We start from the raw sequence: 22,067 nt of genomic DNA, 5'->3' as shown, positions 1-22,067 counted from the left end.
TGCCATCCATTCTGGGTAGAATGCAGCACAACTACAATTAATTGAGAATAGGTCATAAATTAAAGAAAAATTTGTCCCCCTAAAGATCAAATGGCGGCTAGTTTTAATTAAGCTTCATGGTAAATATATTAGTTCATAAACCCCGACTTAAGTTGAGAATTTAAAGGCAAGTGGGAAAGCAAGCAAGAAAACAAAATATCGCGCACGTGGAGAATTTTTCGATAATATTTTCTAATTGGCTAACGAAATGGGGGAAAATTAATTTGAATTTACAGTACACTATTAATGTGCTACTAGTTAAATTTGTCTTCTTGGTTTGACGTCAACAGTGCTTACGGAAAGAATTTTTTATGGGTTTACGGGCATTGAAATGCATTAAAGAAATGGACGATAGCCTCGTCAAAATCGAAGTCATGCATATAATTGAGAAGTACAGAATTACAAAAGAAATAGGACAATATTTATACGCTGATATAAGAAGCACAAAACACAAGAAGAGCTACTAGACGCTACCTCTATGATTTCTACCAGAAGTAAGAGGGAGAAAACATCTACCTTATAAGTGAAAAACATCCACCTAATTTATAGCTCGCAGTGCAAATAGCTCACAGTGCAAATAGCTCAGAGTGCAAATAGCTCAGAGTGCAAATAGCTCAGAGTGCAAATAGCTCAGAGTGCAAATAGCCCAGAGTGGAAATAGCTCGTAGTGCAAATGGCACATGCATTGCAAATATCTCAAATATTGCAAAACGACTCGAAAATTATGGTAAGTTGATGCTGTTCGGATCGTTGGGAAGTGCAAAAACATTACTGTTCTACGGACGAAGAAGTGCGAGAGTAGAAAACTAGATGAAAACTCCACGGAAATCTACCTGCTGACAGCCTCCATTATTTACTGCACAGGAGCCAGCTACGTCGGTCGGGTCTTCTATGTCAACATCGACGCATTTCTTGCCGTTCAATTCCCGGCCAGCGTTGCAGGAACAGACGTAGGAACCGACGGTGTTGGTGCATACGTCGCTGCAGCCTCCGTTGTTGCGTTCACATTCATTTACGTCGCTGCACGTCGTCTTGTCATCGTTACGTTTATAGCCAGAGTTGCAACGGCACGTAACTTTACCATTATCCTTTTCTTCACATGCCTGGCAGAAAATTAGGTTAATCGACTGGGTTAGTTATGAATGTGGCGCAATATAAGAGGCAGTTCATGATATGATCATCATATTGGGAAATTGAAATCAATATTTTGAGACATTGTGTGTTTATTTCAAAATAATTTTTCTGGAAGTTGTTGAGGAATCGTACGATTAATTCAAAGGAAACTATTTTGAAAGTTTTTTCAGTTCGTGCAAGAAAAAAACGGAAAATAGTTGAATTTTTTTTCTAGCAACAATTTTGAGAATGTTACTCAAATATTTTTTCGAAAATGTACGAAATGTACCAGCTCACAATTTTGCATCTGGGTTTCGAAAAGCTGGAAATGATATTTGAAGCATGTGAAAAAAATCCAATACAAGGAATTTGAGGGTGTTTTTTGCGTTCAATATTTCAACACAGCGAAGTCTAGGGGTTACAAAATTAAACGCTCGCCAGCAAACTGCAAACCCGGTTGACAGCAGCGCAGGGCTAAGCCTGCCACACACTCACCGAGGCTTTCGACAAGGGAATATGCTTGCAAATTCAATTCACTAATTCGGATTAAGAAGAAACGTGCTAATTGCAAAATGAAACTGCGCATTATAATGCAAATTGTCATACGAGCACTCATCTTAGTCTAATTCATAATACATTGTATTAAAATAAAATTTAAATGCGCTTTTTACAACAAACACTTTTTTAATCTATGTAAATAAATACGACTTGAATTTACAAATCGCCATACACGCGTTCCTGTTCCAAATTTACGTCCTGCTGCACATAATTTGTTTAATAAACTATGATTTTGTCTAGTTTTAATATTTAATTAAATGCGGGAGAAATAAAATAAATTTATCTTTTGATTGTGTCGCACAGTGATTAGTCTTTTATTAATAATTTGATTATGATAAGTGGATACTTTCGATTTTCAACAATAAAAATAAAACCTAAAATTATGGCATTAAAGTCAGTGAAACACAAGTTCTTCACCTATAACGAACTAATTTTTATAAAAATCTGCACAAATTTATAAGCAGGTTTCATTGAAGACCAGCGAATTTGTTTTATTCGCAATTTTCTTATTGGTTTTTTCAATATATCGAACAATATTTTTAGTTTGAACTGGCAAATCTAAAATCAGGTTACCGATAGACATTTTTATTTCGATAACGACGTTTCGAATGTTTCTATCATTCATTATCAAATTAAAAGGCGCATTGAGTGATGAAATGATAACCTATACTAAATTTTTAAGCTTAGCCTGATATTATGTTTGAGCATTCAGTGAATAATTGATAAGACACAATTATCTAAAAATTAACTATTGAAGTATTAGGTATCGCTTCAGCGGTGCTATGTTACAGGAAGATAAAATCCAAATGTGAAGACGAACGAAAATTCACTGACTAATTACGTTCATAACGCTTCGTAAAAAAGTGACACAGGTACACAGTACGATATTCTATCGTCTTGATATAAACATACGATGAACAGAGATTTTTATGGCAAAAAATACCGTAAAAAATATTGGAAGTGCTGGACTAAGAGGATTATTGAATGAGCCCCAATTAAATGTAAGATAAAAAAATATAACTCAGTACTCACTGCAGTGAGTGACAGAGAGCGCATTTTCTCGTCGACGAAAACTTGAGGTCACGGACAGACGGACTGACAGACGGACGGACAGACGGACGGACAGACGGACATGGCGAGCACAATATAGTGCATTTTTCCATAAATGAGAAAATGCTCTAAAAACGTGTGCAAAATACATATAAATTTCAAATAAAAACCTATGTTTCTATCTAATATCTAATTGATTTAAATTTAAGGTTGTAAGCAAACTTAGCTAATAATTTAAGCCAGTGTATTATCAATAAAAGACGTAAGATAAACATATGTTTTAATAAAATATAATTGATGAATTATTTTTCTACAGCTAAACATGGAATACTCCACATATGCGTCGCAGAGTTATTTTAACCAAGTTTCTTGTGCAGTTTGAAATAGTGACACAAGGTAACGAGACAAAGTTTGAAACTCGGCTAACTTCCCCCGTGGAGTTTCCTGAGTTCGGTCGAAGTATCAAAACTCGTATGCAAAATGCGTTGCCCTTAAGATATGCGATCCTAAGTTGATTGAAGAGCAGAGGTCAAGTTTTAGAGCACAAATTAGATTTATTACAACTGCCACGGTGAAACTTAGGACTAAATTGTTGATGTTGAAATGCAGGGAGAATGTTGAAAAATATTCATAGGCACAAAGAGGAATTGAATTGACATAGAACGAAAATTTATGTAGTCTCTCTGAGAGAAGAGAAGTGAATTGCTGACGTCTTGCACCAAGGTCGCTGGTCAAGTAAATAGAAGCTCAAGTTACATTATTCATGCACTCGGAGTGAATTCATGTTGGAAGTCCAGGTAAAGGCTGTCGAAAAGGCTTTTAGCACATATATGCGTCGCGCCGAAATCGCGGAATTGCCAATTCTATAGAATCGGCAGCCAGTTTGCCGAATCTGTAGAATCAGCATTGCGTTGCTGATTCAGAAAATCGGACGTTAGAGTTATAACATTAATCGAGCGTTAGAGTTATAAAAGGTTATTTTAAGTTTGATCAAGTTCCTTTATACTTAAATATTGAAAAAAAAAGAACTTGGCTAACTGATCTAACCCCAGATTCCTATGGTATAGAAATGCTGATTCTACAGATTCGGCAAATCACTGCCGATTCCATAGAATCGGCAATTACGCGATTTCGGCACGACATATACATATAGATAGGTGAAAAGATTGCTAGATACCTACTTTTGCGAGAACGCCTAACGATAATCGGTTTCACTGCATAGGAGCTAATGAGCGACGGACATAATTAAAAGTGCTACTGAGACTTTTACGAAACACAAATGGAAGAGATAATCGGGGATGTAATATCTGAACGCACTAATATAAAATTAGTTCATACGAGTTAGTACAATTAGCGTACAGTGTTGAAGGAATTTCTCTCCTAGATTACAGATTAGTTAGTGGATCAAGTTAACCCCCTGGGCCTATACTTTTAAAAAAAGTTAAGAGATCGTAAGTTCGTCTGCCAATCATTGACGGCCTTTCAAGCAAAATCCACCAATCATAGACGAGAAAATAGAGCGTAAGTACTTACGTTCACTTAGCAAGTTTTGAAAGTATGGTCCCTGATCGCTACTCAGTGACATGAACATCGTTGGACGTATAAAAATATAAATCACGCAACGAACTTGTTAAAAAATATATCACTTCTTAGTGCCACCGCCTGCATGTGCACATTTCAAGTCCTGGTGTCAGAGCTCAAGCTCTAGTTTACAGTACAATAATTATGGTTTTAATAATAGTATCAGCCTTCACATAATACATCTATGTAGACCCTTATAAATATTAGTAATAACTAACGATGATTGTGCGAGCCATTAAAACAGAAGCTCATATGAAGCTGTTTGCATTTGCAGACGAAGCTCTGTCATGCCTCGACATATTGATTTGTAAGATTGATACGCGTTATGTACAGAATTATTTGTGTATTATACATACAGAATTGCTTGTGTATTACATATACAGAATTACTTGTGTATTACACATACAGAATTACTTGTGTATTGCACACACAGAATTATTTGTGTATTACACATACAGAATTACTTGTGTATTACACATACAGATTTACTTGTATATTACACATACAGAATTACTTGTGGCCATCTCTACAGTCTGGCACAGGACTGAGCTAACAAAATGTAACAGAGGCTTTAATGATACTGAAGGACCTGGTCAAACATCTTCAACTAATTGGCCTTCAGGAATATAATATTTGGTCACGAATTCAGTGAGTTTTTTGTCCCTTTTCCTTCAATGTCGAAATCTGCATGTTCAGAAACAATTATATGGCTATCATTGCACACCTACAGCTTAAGTCAATCATATTAACGAATAAGGCTCTAAAAAGTATGCAATGCAAAGAACTATATGAATGAAACACGCTAGCACAGTATGCCGGCAAAAATTTATTGATAAATACATGAATATTGGAGAAGACGTCATGTGTAGTTTAAAATAAATTAATTACTGCACAGATAATTAAACCTACTTAATCACAAAATTACGATAGAGATAAATCCTCGAACTTTTATGTCAGTAATCCCTTTTGATACGCTATAAGAGAGAAGATACATTGAACCATACTACCAAACGTTAAAGCTTTAGTACAGATCACAGTGAATTTATAATCATAAAATTTCGATTTATAAACAATCAACAAATTCACTTCCGACAAGACAAATCGACGCCGACAGGAGGAAATGGTTTTTAGCGCATTTTCTCATTTATGGAAAAAGTGCACTATTGTGCTCGCCATGTCCGTCTGTCTGTCCGTCCGTCCGTGACCTCACGTTTTCGTCGACGAGAAAATGCGCTCTCTGTCACTCACTGCAGTGAGTACTGAGTTATATTTTTTCGTATAGTCCCAGAGCAGCTCTGACGCAACTCTTAGATGGTCATTTCATTAAGCGGAATCAAGGCACTGCCGCTGGCTGAGCCGCCTTATTTGTCGAATGTCAAGGCCGTGTTAAAGTCTTCAGCTCGACCAGCGCAGATGGAGGGAGATTTTATCTCCTTGTGAGGCTGCTGATGTTCAAGATTTCATGACAGAAAATAATCTCCGTACTAAATCAAATTCAACCTATGTGTACATTGTTATTTTTCACCGCAGAAAAATTACTTTATTAGTGTGCTGATGCTCCATTAGTTAAGAGTTACGGAGAGACAACGTATCTAGCACACGTATGCAGGCTGAGTTTTTTATATACCTAGTACATTTTTCAGCGATAAAAAGTGGAGTTTTTTCAAGACTAAAGAGTAGTTGGCCTTTGCACTTCCAGCTTCCTGGCCATTTATCGGAAGCAGTAATAAAATAGAGTTGAACATCCATATTGGGATTGAGCGAACTATTTTCAATACTACACTTCGATAACCCCTAAGCAAAATCTAGAAATTGTACATTTTATGTTCCCTGTGGTTGTCGTCAGTAGTGTGCCGTTGATCTAACATTTCTTGGTGTCCGTGCATTCAAAATAATCAGAATTGGAGCAATGAGTTTCGGGTTAAAAATTCGCAGATGTTAAAATTCGATGGTATCTACAATCGATTACAAACCAACATAGCTAAATCTTAATTACAGAAGCCACTATATCTAGTTATGCAAGGTGGTAGTCCGGAAATAATGCAATCTATGCAAACTCCAGGAGGTATTGGCACTCGTCGTAACACATCAGCTCGACCGTCCAGGTTGCAGACGTTGCCGTGCCGATGTGTGTATTCTCCTCGAGGCCATTTCCAGGACGAAAATGTCTGAAGGTTTTTTATCGCGACGAGGTACGAAGAAAATAAAGACGTGTCCGGTTTGATTTCCTGGGGAGCTTCTCTTTTTTTCTGCACGTGGGCCGAGAATGTTGGTTTCGTACGTGATACTGATACAACATTAAAAAAACGTTTGCAACAAGTAAACACTTTGCGGAGCACGTATCTGGTCTGTGTCTGATAGCTCGTCGACAAATATATCATTCCCAAGTAAAAAAAAAGGATAACATTCGCTTCAGACACAAGTTTGTTGTAATTTTGAATTGCACCAGTCGCTAGAACACGAAAGAAGAAGAAGTGTAGAACACGCATATGAGAAGTAAATGTACGTTTTAAGTAGACGTTTCGAACCAAATCGACAAGTTGTATGAATCGAAACACGGTTATAGGTTGAGAATATTTACGCGCAGTGTCTGTACAGTAGGGATCGAATGCACACGAAGCTTTCGAACGTCGAGACTTCGTAGACGGCGTTCCAGAAGACGTTCATTTTCGCTCATACCTTATCTTGAAGGTAGGTGCATTATAAAATTGCTCCGAAATTGCCAGTGGTCATCTATCTAGGATCTACCAATCAATAGTCGTTGCAATCATCTCAGGTGACTGCAGTGAATGTTTTTTCTTTGCATAACCACAATCTTTGATAAGCTGCAACGGGACTATCGAATATTTGTTAAAGCTATCATGGACAATTGAATTTATTCCCTACAATTGTACCACCCTATAAATTAGTGTACACCACCTTATTCTTTTTTTCCTTTAAATTGTTAGCGGGTCTGAAATGCATGATTGTTATCATCTAAAAAGTAATGACATTAAAAAATATTTCTTTAGAGGGATTTTTGGTTAAGGCATAAGCAAACAGGTTAGTACATAGCAGTTAGAGGAAATAAACTCACCAAAAACCCCTTCAAAGTTGAGTTTCATGATTAGTAATTAAGATGGCAGCAGTAAGGTGATGTTTTATGGTACAGGTTTAATAATTGACCGCTATAAGCAATCGTAATGACGATAATTCATAGCAACGATGATTAGAAATGAGAAATTTGAATCCATCAGATTGATAAGTGAACCTTACCAGTGATTATGGATCATCAAAATATGGGCAACGAGTAAAATTTTAGCGAATTAGAAACGATTTTAAAGGAATTTTTATTCGCGATACCTAGTAAGATTTTTAGTTTTGTTCATGCGGAGTCACAAAACAAAATAGATGAAAAACTGACCTGAGCACAGCCACCGTTGTTGACTGCGCAGCCTCCAGCTTGTGAGCCGCCAGGAAATCCACCAGGAAAACCACCAGGAAATCCAACAGGTTGTCCACCTGGAAAACCACCAGATTGTCCACCAGGAAAACCACCAGGTTGTCCACCAGGAAATATCCCGCCTTGTCCACCGGGAAACCCGCCGCCCCCGCCACCGCCGCCACCAGGCCGGCAACGGCCGTCCGGTAGGAGGGTGAAGCCGGGGTTGCAGGAGCACGTGAACGAGCCTGGGGTGTTGGTGCACACCTGCCTGTGGCACGAGATCAATAAAATATTAAAATATAATATATTAACTAGTAATATTGTTATAGTACGAAAATTACAAATTAGTTATAGTACGAAAAGTACAAACAATATCTACACATGCAAGTATGATGCGTACAGGGTATAAGTACGAACGAAAGCATATACTTCATACCCTATTCTACATATGATAGTAATATTATTACTAATTGGTTATAGTACGAAAAGTACAAACAATATCCACACATGCAAGTATGATGCGTACAGGGTATAAGTACGAACGAAATCAAATACTTCATACCATTTACTACATATGATACAAATCATATACTACAAGAACAAACCGCCCCATGAACTGACCTGCAGCCTGCGTTGCTGAACTGACACTCGTTGATATCCAGACGCACAGTCTCACAACATTCAACCAACATCCTCTCTCAATCAAACAGAATTTTGCTACAAGAACAAATGCCCCATGAACTGACCTGCAGCCGGCATTGCTGAACTGACACTCGTTGATGTCAGCACAGGTCTTGCGGTCTCTGTTGAGGACGAAGCCGCTGTTGCAGAAGCAGCGAACGAACCTATTTTGTTGCCTACAGCCGTGCTCGCACCCGCCCTTGTCTACGTTGCAGTTGCCTGGGGATACATTTAAAAAACTTTTGGAAGTTGAATAGCCCTGATGAAAAAAAAATTAATTGAATATTTTGTATGAAACTACTTTATTCAAATAAACATATTATATGCTTAGTTATCATGCAAGCTGCATCGTGCAAAAATAACATGTGCACGCATAACTATCGTAAATTTAAAAAAAAAATGCTTTTAAATCTCAGTTATAACAGGCAAAAGAGAAAATTAGACCAATAAATATTTAAAGAGTCATATTAATTAAAAAAACGACGAATAAGGATTGTTTCATATTTTTTTAACGTGTTGTATTCTCATTCATTCATATCATATATGAGCAGCAATATCATAATAAATCATAAATGAATTTTTGGTACCATAATTTTAATTATTACTAGTACATTTAATTACTAGAGAGTTTAAGTTTTCAAGTGATTTATAGTTAATACACATACATATAGTTAAATAACACATTGTTTGTGAAATATAATAGATAATATTAGTTCGCATGACATCGTTTATACCTGCATTATGGCAAGACAACTGTACTGAGATTTTCAATTTCTAATCAACAATACTGAACTAAAATTGCACGTGTAAGAAGCTAAGTAATTATGAACTTCAACAGGTAATACAAATTTTAAATCAATTATTCATTCGTACGTAATGTGTAGCATCAAAAATTTCTTTAGAAAAGCCGTCTAGGGCAGCCAGGCTTTGAAGTACTAAGAAGATCATTAATATTAAATTCGCTTTGTGTTCTGACTCGCCTGATCCTAAGCATTCGCCGCGTGGAATTATTTAGTCGTGAAATTCCAGGAAGATTTTCATTCAAAACAAACAAACAAGACATTGATAAATAATTTGAACGTGCATGATGTGATTTTCATTAAAAACAAACAAACAAACAAACAAACAAACAAACAAACAAACAAACAAACAAACAAACAAACAAACAAACAAACAAACAAACAAACAAACTAGCGATAACAATATTTGCAATAATGCACAAAACAAGAGTGCAGGGCCTAAATGGTTGAATCGCGTGTGTTAGAATTGAATAACCGATGTCAAATAGAAAAATGTTCGTGAGGGCAAAACATGCAATTCACCATAGGATATTATTCTCAAAAGTAATAAATAGTTTAAAAAATGCTGAAATAAGCGTATTGTATGGATATTTCAATGAATAGTTCACTCGTTATAAAGCCAATTATAATAATAATAATTATAATGAAGCCAATAAAGTTGCTAGGTTAGTTCTGGGGCATGGCTTAGCTGGGGCTTTGCGATGATGCAATTAGCAGTAATGCTAATTCATGTCCAATAACAAGAACTTAACATATCAATGTAGAAGAATAATCAAGACCGTAATCTGCGTTCAGAATAAATATTGTGAAAACGACCATGTTTTTTTGCTCGTATTATTTCGTTATCCGTCACAGATGCGCTCATTTGAACATAGCTTCTCACAAACACAAATTAGCTCACCAGGCTTAATTAATGAGAGCAATTCAATTAATTGGACATAAGAAGTTCATCATTAGCTTAATTTTTGAAATGAACGTTGCTTTAAAAATACGTCCTCATATTAACTTTTGCAAGCCGATAAATATTAATTATATTGGGTTATAACTTTTTCAGAGTTTTTTGAATTAGGAGCGGCAATTTGAGGCCGCTTCTAAAAAAAGGGCCGATAAAAGTACTATTTGATTGAATCCACAGTCCTATTCATGTAATCGTGTAATCCCGATTTATTCATAATCCTTGAAAGACATTTATAATTGCTCTGTACTGAACAACACAAAGCAATAAAACTGTAACTTAACATTATAGAAATCATTGCACGTGATCAACGGATTTTGTCTCCAAGTTTTCAATTTTTAAACTAGAAGAAAGTAAAATTTACTTTAAAAATGAAATAAGCTTACACGATGATATGACGAAATCTGAAAGTATTTTCGGATTATTTTAGCAGCCGTACACAAGTGTTGTTCAAGTATTCCCTTAATTTTAGTTCAACGCTGCTCCCTTTATATGCTTTGTGACTTGAAACATTGGAGGCGCTAGACGCATTGCATGCGTAGGAATGCGATGCATTCATAACTAAAACATGCAATGCTGGTGTAATCGTGAGTCAGATTAAACATATGACAGCATTCCGTGCAAGATTATTCTGTAAAATCCATATGAACCAATATTTCAATTGGCCATGATAATTTAGGAGATGGAATCGCAGATTCCCACAATGAAGCTAAAACTATTAAGCAGATTTAGTGCTATGGAAATTCGTTGCAAGTTAACCCATTTACAATCGATACCAATTTAAATAATAGAGGGTTAAGTTAGACGTGGAATCATTAAGAGTTAGCCTGAAAAATGAGTGCCTTGGATGTGATGAACGCTCAGGAAACCTAAACGCCTTCACTTACACGCTAAAGTATTTATAGTTCACAAACTTTGAGGTAATAGCGAAAAATAAAGAATCAGCGAAAGTTCACTGAAAGATTTCAGCAAGAAGTCAGCAATTTGGGAAGTTTTCAATCGACTGAAAGATCTGCAGTGACAGGAAATGAGTTCAATGCTGTTCTAACGAAGAAAAAATTCACAACGTAACGCTCTAAAATGTTATGGTAAAATGATGTCGTCAATTTGAGAAGCCAACTACATTCAATGATACCCTAAAATTGTTTATTGATAATTTATATCTTGTGCCATACAGTTGACATGTTCCCTATGTTATTCATGCGTAAATTTGAAGTTTATTGGGACGTACGATATAAGCTGTAGACCCAAATGACTATTATCGAGACTGAAAAAAATCTATCAGGACTTTAGGTTGCCTTTCACTATTATTTGTTTTGACGGTAGTTAATAATTGAATTCTTAATGTACCAATTTCACGACTTGCTACATGCTACAATTTTTGTGTGAGCCAGAAAAACAAAATTTTATACGACTACTCAACTAAGAACTTGACGTTTCCAATTCACGAACGTGCTCGTTACATGTACCCAATCCCACACTGTACAATTCACCAGATTTTAGCAAACCAGTGATAACGAGGGACCCAGGCATCAAGACACACCTGTCATCTCAATGATAAGTATCACTTTCCCGTCAATGGCAATCAATGACAGTGGAAACCCAGCGATAGTGAAAGTTGCCAATGTGACACCGACATTGGGCTCCGCGCTTTCCAGTCTGGACAGGGCATCACGAGTTCTTTGTTGAATTTCTGATGAATCGTTGGCTTGGTTTGGCAATATGAAGACAGCTTCGTTTTGTGGTCCAGTATAACCTGGTATGGAACCTACGATCAAGTCGGGTCTGATGCCGAGAGAGGAAAGAGTTGCCACTATCTCTTCCATAGCCTTGTTGGTCTTGTCGCCACCCCCTGAGTTGGCAGGAGGTTCGTCACGGGGTCCACCTGGTTTCCTATCTCGGTTAAAAGGCAGGTTAGCACCGTTGATAAAACCCGGAGGAGGCGTTAAAGCAAGGTTAGTACGGGCACCGGGTGCTTCCAGATTATTATTATTAGTGTTAAAAGCATCGGTACTAGGCTCATTGAATACTATTGTGTGTTCTGGTTTCGTGTCCAATTGTTTGCCTTGTTTTAGGTGGTTTAGCTTTGGGGCCAAAGAAGTACCATTTTTATATGTCTCACCAGGAATTTGGTTCGGGTTCAAAGCATTGTTCAGACCCGCTATGGCTCCTTCGAAGTTGTTGTTCGTGTTCTGAGATTGCGGGTTCAAAAAGCCACCGATAACTGAACCCAAAACGTCCCCCACGTTGACTGGTTCTTGCCGACCTGCATTATTCTGGTTGCCGGGAGCGCCAATGTTGAATGGTAGACCGATGGAAAAGCCGACTGAAAGGAAAGAAAAATTGATCAATTGAGTTAGAAAGCTGTCCCATTTCGTTGCGAGCTGCCGTAAACAGGGACACTGCAGATTCAAAATTATTATCTGAATTATTATTATTATCTAAATAAATTATTTAGATAATAAATTATTATTATCTAAATTATATTATTCACATTTTGAAGTCAAGAGAATAATTATTTTGAGTTTCGATTAGGATTATCAAAATATCAGGTTTTGCTCCAAACTCACATCTATTGTGAGTTTGGCCCTAAATCAAGAGAAATTTCTGGTGAGACGTTTTCATTTCGATCTACTGACCAATATACGTCAATACGGTCTCTGACGGACAATAACAGTAATCTTATAGGTAAACATTAAATTAGTTATAAATTTAACTGTACTAAGAAGAAACGAATTTAGGCAAACCTCAGCGTGCGGCGTACGGAATCTAGCAAGCGTGAAACGGAACCGAATTGAAAAATGATAAATTTAATGGTAAAGCTTGAACGCTACGTATATACCATATGAAACTTACCTTTTTACCTGTTCAGAGCTCATCTAACCTGTGAACGTTATTGCCTGTTCAGAGCTTATATAACTTGTGAGCGTTATTGCCTGTTCAGAGCTCATATAACCTATGAGCGTTATTGCCTGTTCAGAGCTCAAAGTGACACATAATGAAAGAGGATGGCATGAGCGACGCCAGTGATTTAAAAATGCTGATGCACGAATAACTCAGATTAGAACGAAAAAAATCGCATCGCAAAAAGCTACTATGAATCTTTAAACGAATTTTTATTTATAATTTCAAGCTAAATTATAAAGTCTATGCTGTATCACACATTTTCTGAGAACGGCGTGTTCAGTAACACTTGTGGTTGTTTCGCTACATTTAATATAAGAAATAGAAGCCTCTTAGTATTTGTTCACCAGCATTCTTCTGGTCATGCAGCATCAGTCAACCGCTTTGCACCACTCGGCTGCAGTGATGCACGTTAAAAGCTTGGAACTCATAAACCTGACCTGGAACTGGAATAACTTGTTTGTAGGACGTTGAGAGTGTCTTGGCAGGCTCATCGCCTGTAGCTACTATACCGAACTGCCTTCGCTCTATGCAAGTGTATTATGCCTGGTGAGTTACTGAATAAATTTATTACTTAATATTATTGTTTGACGGTTTTTACGTTTAATGAAGCCTCAGCATTCCACATGTAAACGATAGAATTACCTGGGTCACCAGGGGCGGATTATAAATTTGATCTTTTGATTAATTTAAAGCACAAAATTGGTCAATTTTTCTATCAATATTCAACTCAAATTGGAATAATATTAAAACATAGATTCAGCGACATCGACTTGAACCAATAAAATCCAATTTAGTGACTCGAGGGAGCTAGCGTTATTAGAGAGCTACATCTCAAAAACATATCTGCACATTTTTATGTAGCCGGAGAACCATATGATAACAATGGATGCATTTGTTAGGCCAAAGGTTCTCATGCTACTACATCAGAAAGTTCAATCAACTTGAGCAAGATAGTAACAAACTTCTTAACTAAATTTCGAATATTCAAGGTCAAAAATTATACTGATTGGTATTCGTGCGAGGAATATGAGGCGCTGTAAGAGGCTTAAACTTGCGCAAATGACAGCAAAGTTCTTGTAAACTCTTTAATCAGTTTCTCCGATAGAGGCTCTGTATATTTGCTTATTGATGTTTACATTAACTGTTGAAGAAATTAGGTACAGTGTACAGTGCACAGTAAAAGCTGAAAATGAATTTTGACATTTGAATTACTCGCAATCTTGAAGATTGAATAATAAGTTACGCAGCCAAATTAACGATTGATTTTTGAAAATAAAATTGCTACTCATTCTTCAGTTATTTATGGCCAACAAAACAAGGAGCTCTCAGTAATATTTGAGAATATCCAATAAAAGATTACATATAAAATCACTTCATATGGAAATTCTCACTTTGTCTATTAAAAAAAAAAATTTTATACACTTACTACGAAAAAACTAGCTCACAGTGCTCGGAAATAACTCAAGTTGATTGAGTTGAAGTTCTTCAAAATTCTCGCTTAAAATCCTATCAATTTTTTCATGTTTTTCGCGAATCCAGTTTTAGACAAGAGAAGAGGATCAAAAGATGAATGACGATTGAAATATGCTGCAGGTAATGGGTTTGTTAAAAAAATTCAGCGATAGCAACTCACTAGAATTCTTTCATAAAAATGCGACATTCCCGGACGCCGGTTAAATCGAATGAAAATTTAATTGCTGTCGTTAGATGCAAAGTAAATTCTAAGGTTTTTGGCGTTACGTAAAACGGAACTGCCGATATTTTACTGGCAGGAGATGCAATTTAAATGTTTTTTTTTTCGGCGTCCTGCAATTCGTAACTGCGAATGTGGTGGAAATATTCAGCGAATGTTAAGACCGAATTAATGCTCCAAAATTGGGATGTTCCAAGTTACTAATTTGGAGCATTATACCAATCAATGCTCCAAGTAACTAATTGGTGGATGTTGCAAACTTACCGAATAGATAGCATAACGTTGAGGTAGCTAGAGGTATTTGTCTAAACGTTGTAGTATTTTTTCATCTGTATTATTGTGCTTGCGAAGAACTAAAAATTTTTAAGCTTAAACAAAATTTCTAAGGCTTGGCTTCTGCGCGGAAAAATTCACGATTATTCGTTTTCAAAAACGCAAAATCGGATAGTCTAATCTATGTTATTAAGTAGAGCCAGCTAGATCGCGCACATCTGGGTTATGTTGGCCGAAACGCGTGGGTAGGAAGGAACCAAACTTTTGCTTCAGGAAACCGAGAAATTGTCACTTCGATGTGTTGACAGTTGGCGATTAATGCTTGACAGTCTACGATTTTCATACTAATCTAAATAACTTCGTTTCAAAACCAAATACGAAGCAACCAACTGAGTTGTGTCTCATCGGAAAAATGTTGTAAGAAACTGGTTTATTTGCTGACGATTTTCATCAAGGATTATGTTGCAAATTTTTCATGTTGCAAATTTTTCTCATTGGTATAAAGAAGGTCAACATACAAATTGTATCTTACGATGATGCTTTCCAGAAATCAATTTTACTCCATTGTTAACTAAAAACAAATTTATAGTGAATAATCTCATTGCCAGTCGCACGGTAAGCGCAGAAGTCGGTGAGATTTCCTCACCAAGATGTGACATCAGAAGAAGAGGGCAAGCTTGAGTATGCAAGGCACATTCTCAACGCGGAGGCCACAGGGAATCCCGCTGTAGCGAGCGGAAGTGGCCACAAGGCTCGCTGCTGCGACTGTACATTGCGGTTTACTGGCATTCTTACTGCAATATTATAGGCAGTAGCGGCAGTCAAAGAGGCAATATTGGTTGAAGTATCAGCTGCGCTAGAAGTGGTAATAACAGCAGTCAAATATAGGCCGTTCCTGCGGCAAATAAAGCATACCTTTTGGCTGTTCCTTTGCATACATTTTGGATAAAGCTGCAGTATCAGGGGTAATTCATGGAGCAGTAGCAGTAGTAGATATTTGGACAGAAATGGAGGATCAAGCTGCTTTAACAGGGACAATTCATGCAACAGTAACAGTAGAAAATAAAAAAATGTGCCGCATTATAGACAGCGTGCGCGGTACAGAATCCTCTAGTATATCCAGAAGCGTTGGCAGTAAGTATAGCTATTTAGATAACAACGACCGAGATTGCTGCTGCAACAAGACAACAAACCAAGAAATAGGTTCCATTACACACGGAAGCAACGGCTGTGAAAGAAACTGTTGTGGTCGTTTTTGAAGAGACAGCAGCAAAATAGCAGCTGCTGATATGATAGCAGCTGTAAATGTGGTATTGCATACAGAAGACGCAACACTTAGAGTAAGCATCTGTCATCGCAGTTATCTTCACCAAAAATTTAGAGTGAAAAGTCATATAGGTATGTAACTAACATAGACAATATCTATAAGTAAAATATCTGGTAGAATTAAACCACTCTAAATTTTTCGTAAGATAGTTTTCGAAGTTTCTAATTTTCGGTAAAAAGCTGCTGATGGTTCATTTTAAAGTTGCTGCGAACCGTTTGGATGGTTTTATATATACATCGAAATCAATTATACATAATAAAGTAGACCATAAGCAGCAAATGATGACCTGCCGATATTCGTGATTCTGATCAGCGTTTCCGTGGCCGCCCATAATCGCGGATACAGGAAACCGTGATTACCGATCCGGCGCTAGCCTCAGTCATCACAAATTGCGTGCACCGCATCACAAATGCAGCAGTTCCCCTACAAAGGCGAATAACTACGTTGGTCCTGAGCTTCGTATACATACTAGTAATATGGTTCAGGACATTTTCAGTAGCTGTAAATTGAAAGACAAATCGGTCATGAGCTTCGCATGCTTGTAAAATTGTTTGAATATTTTCAGTCGCTGTAAATTGAAAGACAAATCGGTCATGAGCTTCGCATGCTTGTAAAATTGTTTGAATATTTTCAGTCGCTGTAAATTTAACGGCAATGTTAGGCTGGCAACGGTTTTGTTTGTTCGAATACCAAATAAATAACAGGTTAACTGCATCAAGTTCCCAAACTGGTTGCATGTGATGCAACAAAGCGCTCAACAGCTGCCTGTTAGGCGACCACATAATATTTAATTTTATGTGAGGGATTTCGGCAAAATTTACGAAGAAATTTTTGGATTTCCCGAAAATGATTAAGCAGTTAATAGGTGCCATTTTTCGCTCTTTATGCAAAATAATTATATTAAAATAATTCTAATAACAATATAATATTTCAATTAGTAAGAAAAAACTAATAGCTGAGTGAGAATAAAAGTTAGAAGACAAATTCCAAATAAAAACTGAAATGCTTAATTTGACTCATCATGAATGAATTCAACTTTAAATAACACTCCAATTTTGTAAACTTTCATAATTTGTACTTAATATACCAGGTGTTTGATAACTTGTAAGCAAACGTGAACAAACTACACGTACCTAAAACCACTAGTCATTATTATTAATGTCGTTTACTCACTTTGTCGTTTGGTGCGCTGGAGATGAGTATCACCATCGTCACCACCAGCGGGATGCACACAAAACGTTGATGCCACAAACACAAGCATTGAAATGACGCTTAAACAAAGTCTGGTCTCCATTTTAGCGCTAGTTTCAATGACGTTGTGATTGAAAAATAATTGATGAGCTGTAGCGCCAGTGAAGCTTACTTAAACCTAAACTGGAATAGGCCTTCACAGTGAGGAAGCCAAGCGAGTTAAACTTATTAGTATCACAGATTTTTTATTTCGAATAAATTTTTAACGGAACAATTTGAACCACTTTAGGAATGGCCTTCAGGAGCTATTTTCTTCTACTGATGAAAAAACTTTTTTGCCGAATGGGATCGCGACAGTATTTCGGAAAAAAACTGTATCCAAATGTGCTACAGATTATCCAGATAATTGATCGTCATGTAGAATATTGCGTCTGTTTTCAAAGTTGGGATCGAAATTGATTCTGTTTCTTAGCACTCGAGGTTCACGTTTGTTCTCTATTATTCAAGTTGATTTTAATAGTCCATTTAAAATTAAATACCTTTTAGAGTTACATCAATGTAGCAAAGTTTTTATTCGCGAGCATTAGAAAAAATTTTAAAGGGAAAGGTAAAACAGATAAGATAAACTTTAGATAACATCACTGGCATGAATTTTTTGTTCAAACACCACTAGAAATTTTTCGGTTTTTCGAAGAGACTTCGCATTGCCGTATGTTGCTCTGCAATATTATCACTGTAGGTACAAAGACAATGATTAATAACAAAGAATGATTGCACAAAAACACGAAAGTATAAAGTAATTACGATTGTTCAATAATGATATTTCTAGAGCGTGAAAGTGTAACTAATATTTGTAACAATAAGTATCATAAGTAGCATCGTTTTTCATTAATATCAATTGAGAAAACAAACGATAGAGAAAACAAACGACAGACCTGCGTATGACATCTCAGCATTCCTGTTGAGTGCATATTTACGATTCAACACATAAAAACAAATAATCTAATGATATGTAAGGTTATTTGAAATCAATATTACATCTCTATCATAGATTGAATGCTATTTTCCAATTTGGTTCAGAATTATAGGCCTCTCGGCCTGAATTTTTTCAACTTCGACAATTTACGCCTGAGACATGGAGAGATAAATCTGAGGCATGTGCATTGGAGATAAATGGCCGACAATAGAGTAATGCTGCGTACCTGTAGTGGAATCTTGTGCGAAAAAATAATTTCGTAATTTGCGTATCTTAGCAAACAAAAAAAAAAAAAAAAAACTGGAAAACTGGATTTGAAAAAAGTACATGTTTTCAAGTTTATTAAGATCAATTTATTTTATTATTAAGATCAATCAATTTATTAAGATCAATTAGAAGAGGAGTCGTGAAATTGGTATGCGTTTGTTACCGATTAACAGTTCAGATGTTGGGAGATATTATTCATGTAGACATTCATAGGATCGAATATATAACTTATTTGAACAACTCGTGTACCCGAAAGCAACCTCCCATGGCAGAACAAGGGCAAACAGAAAATGTCGTTGGAAAGATTTAAACGAAAAAAAAAGAATTGCAGATCGAATTGCAAAAAATGTTGTCGAACACGACGATATTTTTACAATTTTCCACACTAGATGGGGAACTCCAAATCTCCATGTTCAATTGATAAAATTTTCAACTCTATTCTTCATGAAAACAGACACGCCATCCTGTACATTTTATTCGACGGCTAAAAAAGTCTCCCCCGAAACAAGAGGCATCGTTTTCATTCCTTCCATCTATCTGAACTCGGGAGAAATTGTAAGAAAAAATCAACAGAGATTGATAAAAAATAATTGATACGTTCAGATAGATAAGGATTTCTGGAAACAAAGCGATACACCGAAAATTTCGTGCATTAATAGCTGACTTTCTCACTCAATTCCTCGGTGATAACAATGCATTCCAATGACTATATAGTAACAAGCTTAGGCAGTGGGTAGTTTTTCCTACGATGGCTGTAACAAATGCAAATTATCGCGAATTTAATTCTTTTATTACAAAATTTCCCTATCTTAGTCTTTTAAGGTTGAAATTAATAAATTAATTTGAATTTAATCGAATGACCGAAGAGGTATAAACCTTTTTCCAAGACGAATCAAACAAGAGTTATATTTGTATAGAGTATTATATATACAATTGTATACAGGACTTCTAGCATCCATCCGAGCTTAGCGCCCACGAGAGTAGTGGGACAGCAGGCCGGCTCATAACCTGTTAGACGCAAGCTTGGCAGCTTTCTCGGTACGGCTTAGGCATCTCACGTTTGGCCTACTCTGACACTGGGAGATAAGGCGGAAAAATAAAACTCAGTACACGCTGCAGTGAGTGACAGAGAGCGCATTTTCTCGTCGACGAAAACATGAAGTCACGGACGGACGAAGAGACAGACAGACAGACAGACAGACAGACGGACATGGCGAGCACAATAGCGCCTTTTTTCCATAAATGTGAAAATGCGCTAAAAAGACTAGTAAATGAAGAGTTATTTTAATAGTATGCCAACTCAACGTTTCGGCGAATTTCAGACCAGTCCAGCTGTATTTCATCAACATGGTGGTTTCTTCGACGAAAAACCGGTGAAATCGCAAGGAAAGTGCCAAATGAGGCTGTTATTTTGGAAAAAAATATTCACGACAGAGATCTAGAAAAAGTGTTCAATGCGAAATAAATTCGTTGACAAATCCTAGAGCACTAAAAAACGGCACTCAGTGTTCAGCATATAAATCTTTGGAGTATCTCATCGGCATTCTGCTGGCTTACGAGCAGCAAGGTGACGGCAAATAACCTAATAAATTTGCCTGGGCGGCAAGTGCACAGTATTCTACGAGGAATATGCTTGTGGCATTGCAAAGTCTCCATTGAAAAAATTTTGTCGACACGCTGCTGGCCAATAAACGGCCGACGGCTATTCGACGGTACTACAACAAAGATTTTAAAATGGATTCACACCTAAATCCTTCCTTGCCGACTACAAAATTGGAAGTGTATGCGGTCTGAAAAAAGGCCACCAGAAATATATCGGCACGAAGGCCACCAGAAATATATCGGCACGAATTCTTGCTGTGCTTCTTGGGTTTGTTTATTTTAATTTAATTTGTTTAATTTCATTAAATTAAATATTTAATTTTAATTTAATTTGTTTAATTTGCTAGAACCTGCGGTTTGCATGCGAGGTGTGCGTTCTAACGTCTCGTGATATTCTGCATCACGTGTGGTCGGGACATTAGTTGCCCGTTTCAGTTATAGTGGATTGTGGGTAAACACGATTGCTGGGTCAATGTAAATTATTGCAAATTGCGCTCATTCGGGGGTTTGAATTGCTGGCTAGCAAACTCTTAAGAGTGAAAATATGTTAAGTACGAAAGGCACTAGGCATATGTTTTGTAGTAGCTTGAGCACAATAAAATAAAAAAACGCACCGGGGATCGCTTGGAATTGGTGAAAATTTAAAAAAATATAACTCGGTACTCACTGCAGTGATTGACAGACAGAGCATTTTCTCGACGAAGTAAACGTGAAGTCACGGACAGACAGACGGACGGACATGACGAGAACAATAGTGAATTTTTTCCATAAATGAGAAAATGCGCTAAAAAGGATATTTAATGGCCTAGCCTAGACGAATGATAACCTTTGTGTACAGACGCATTGTCTTCAATTTTTATCGTATCTGAAACCATGATTACCATGGTTAAGTGAATATCTATGGTTAAGACGATTGGAAACTGCAGTTCCAGACGGGACATTTATACACACTGTCGAAATACAAGCAACGGTAAAAATTTGTTGACGGATTCTGTACTAATCCGTCTCATCGAAGGTAATGCGAGTTCACGATCGAATCGGCGTTCGAGTGCGCTTATAAAATTGATCCAAAAAGCGTTGTATATTTTTGGTCACACACACACACAAAATGATTAATTACTTAGGCAGAATATCAGCCAACGTTAGCCAACTTTGGCTTGGAACAATTACAACTTGAACAATTAGGCTCACATCGCCATACCATTCGCTTGTCTCGGACGCAAATGGAAAGTTCTGATGAGGGGAGCTGCGTGCGACACGTTGGCAAAATTCCGCGAGCTTTAGGGATTAAAAATCAAGTATTGGTGTCAGTCATTAAAAGAGACGTGTAAATCTAAAGAAAAGAAAAGGAGAAAATTAGTATAGAGAAATTTTGAGAAATTTTAACGGAAACGTAATTCGAAAATGGTGATTTGCGTAGAAGAGTATGAGTTAAAGTAAAAGTAGTGTATAAATAAAACAATGAGTTCGCTAACGGAACGGTTCAAAGAAAAGAAAAACGGTACCAAAATATACTGAATGTGGCGATGATGGAAGTTTTAAATATTCATGCACAGTGGATCTATTGATACACGTTCAGGCGTAAAAAAATAATAACAACAAAAATATGTCCTTTTTCACTAATTGCCCG

At 36.8% G+C, this 22,067-nt stretch overlaps 1 protein-coding gene across 9 annotated transcripts in view; it reads right to left on the bottom strand.

The window, feature by feature from the left end:
• Window positions 1–18,324, bottom strand: part of LOC108678385 (coagulation factor X) — a 39,587-nt gene extending 21,263 nt beyond the window's left edge. For 4 of the 9 annotated variants that reach the window (XM_018166793.1, XM_018166792.1, XM_018166789.1 and 1 more), the window contains exons 1-6: window positions 17,575–18,324; window positions 12,324–12,527; window positions 8,532–8,665; window positions 8,387–8,406; window positions 7,745–8,033; window positions 873–1,142 (exon numbers count right to left, since the gene is read on the bottom strand). In XM_018166793.1, the coding sequence (XP_018022282.1) occupies window positions 873–1,142; window positions 7,745–8,033; window positions 8,387–8,406; window positions 8,532–8,665; window positions 12,324–12,527; window positions 17,575–17,695 (1,038 nt within the window). In that variant the 5' untranslated portion in view covers window positions 17,696–18,324. The other 5 variants (XM_018166796.1, XM_018166798.1, XM_018166795.1 and 2 more) reach the window with 4 other exon arrangements.
• Window positions 18,325–22,067: the final 3,743 nt, after the last annotated feature.

The sequence above is a fragment of the Hyalella azteca genome, unplaced genomic scaffold (genome assembly GCF_000764305.2).
Source record: "Hyalella azteca isolate HAZT.00-mixed unplaced genomic scaffold, Hazt_2.0.2 contig4976, whole genome shotgun sequence".
NCBI lineage: Eukaryota > Metazoa > Arthropoda > Malacostraca > Amphipoda > Hyalellidae > Hyalella > Hyalella azteca.
This window is presented reverse-complemented; position numbering and strand designations above follow the sequence as displayed.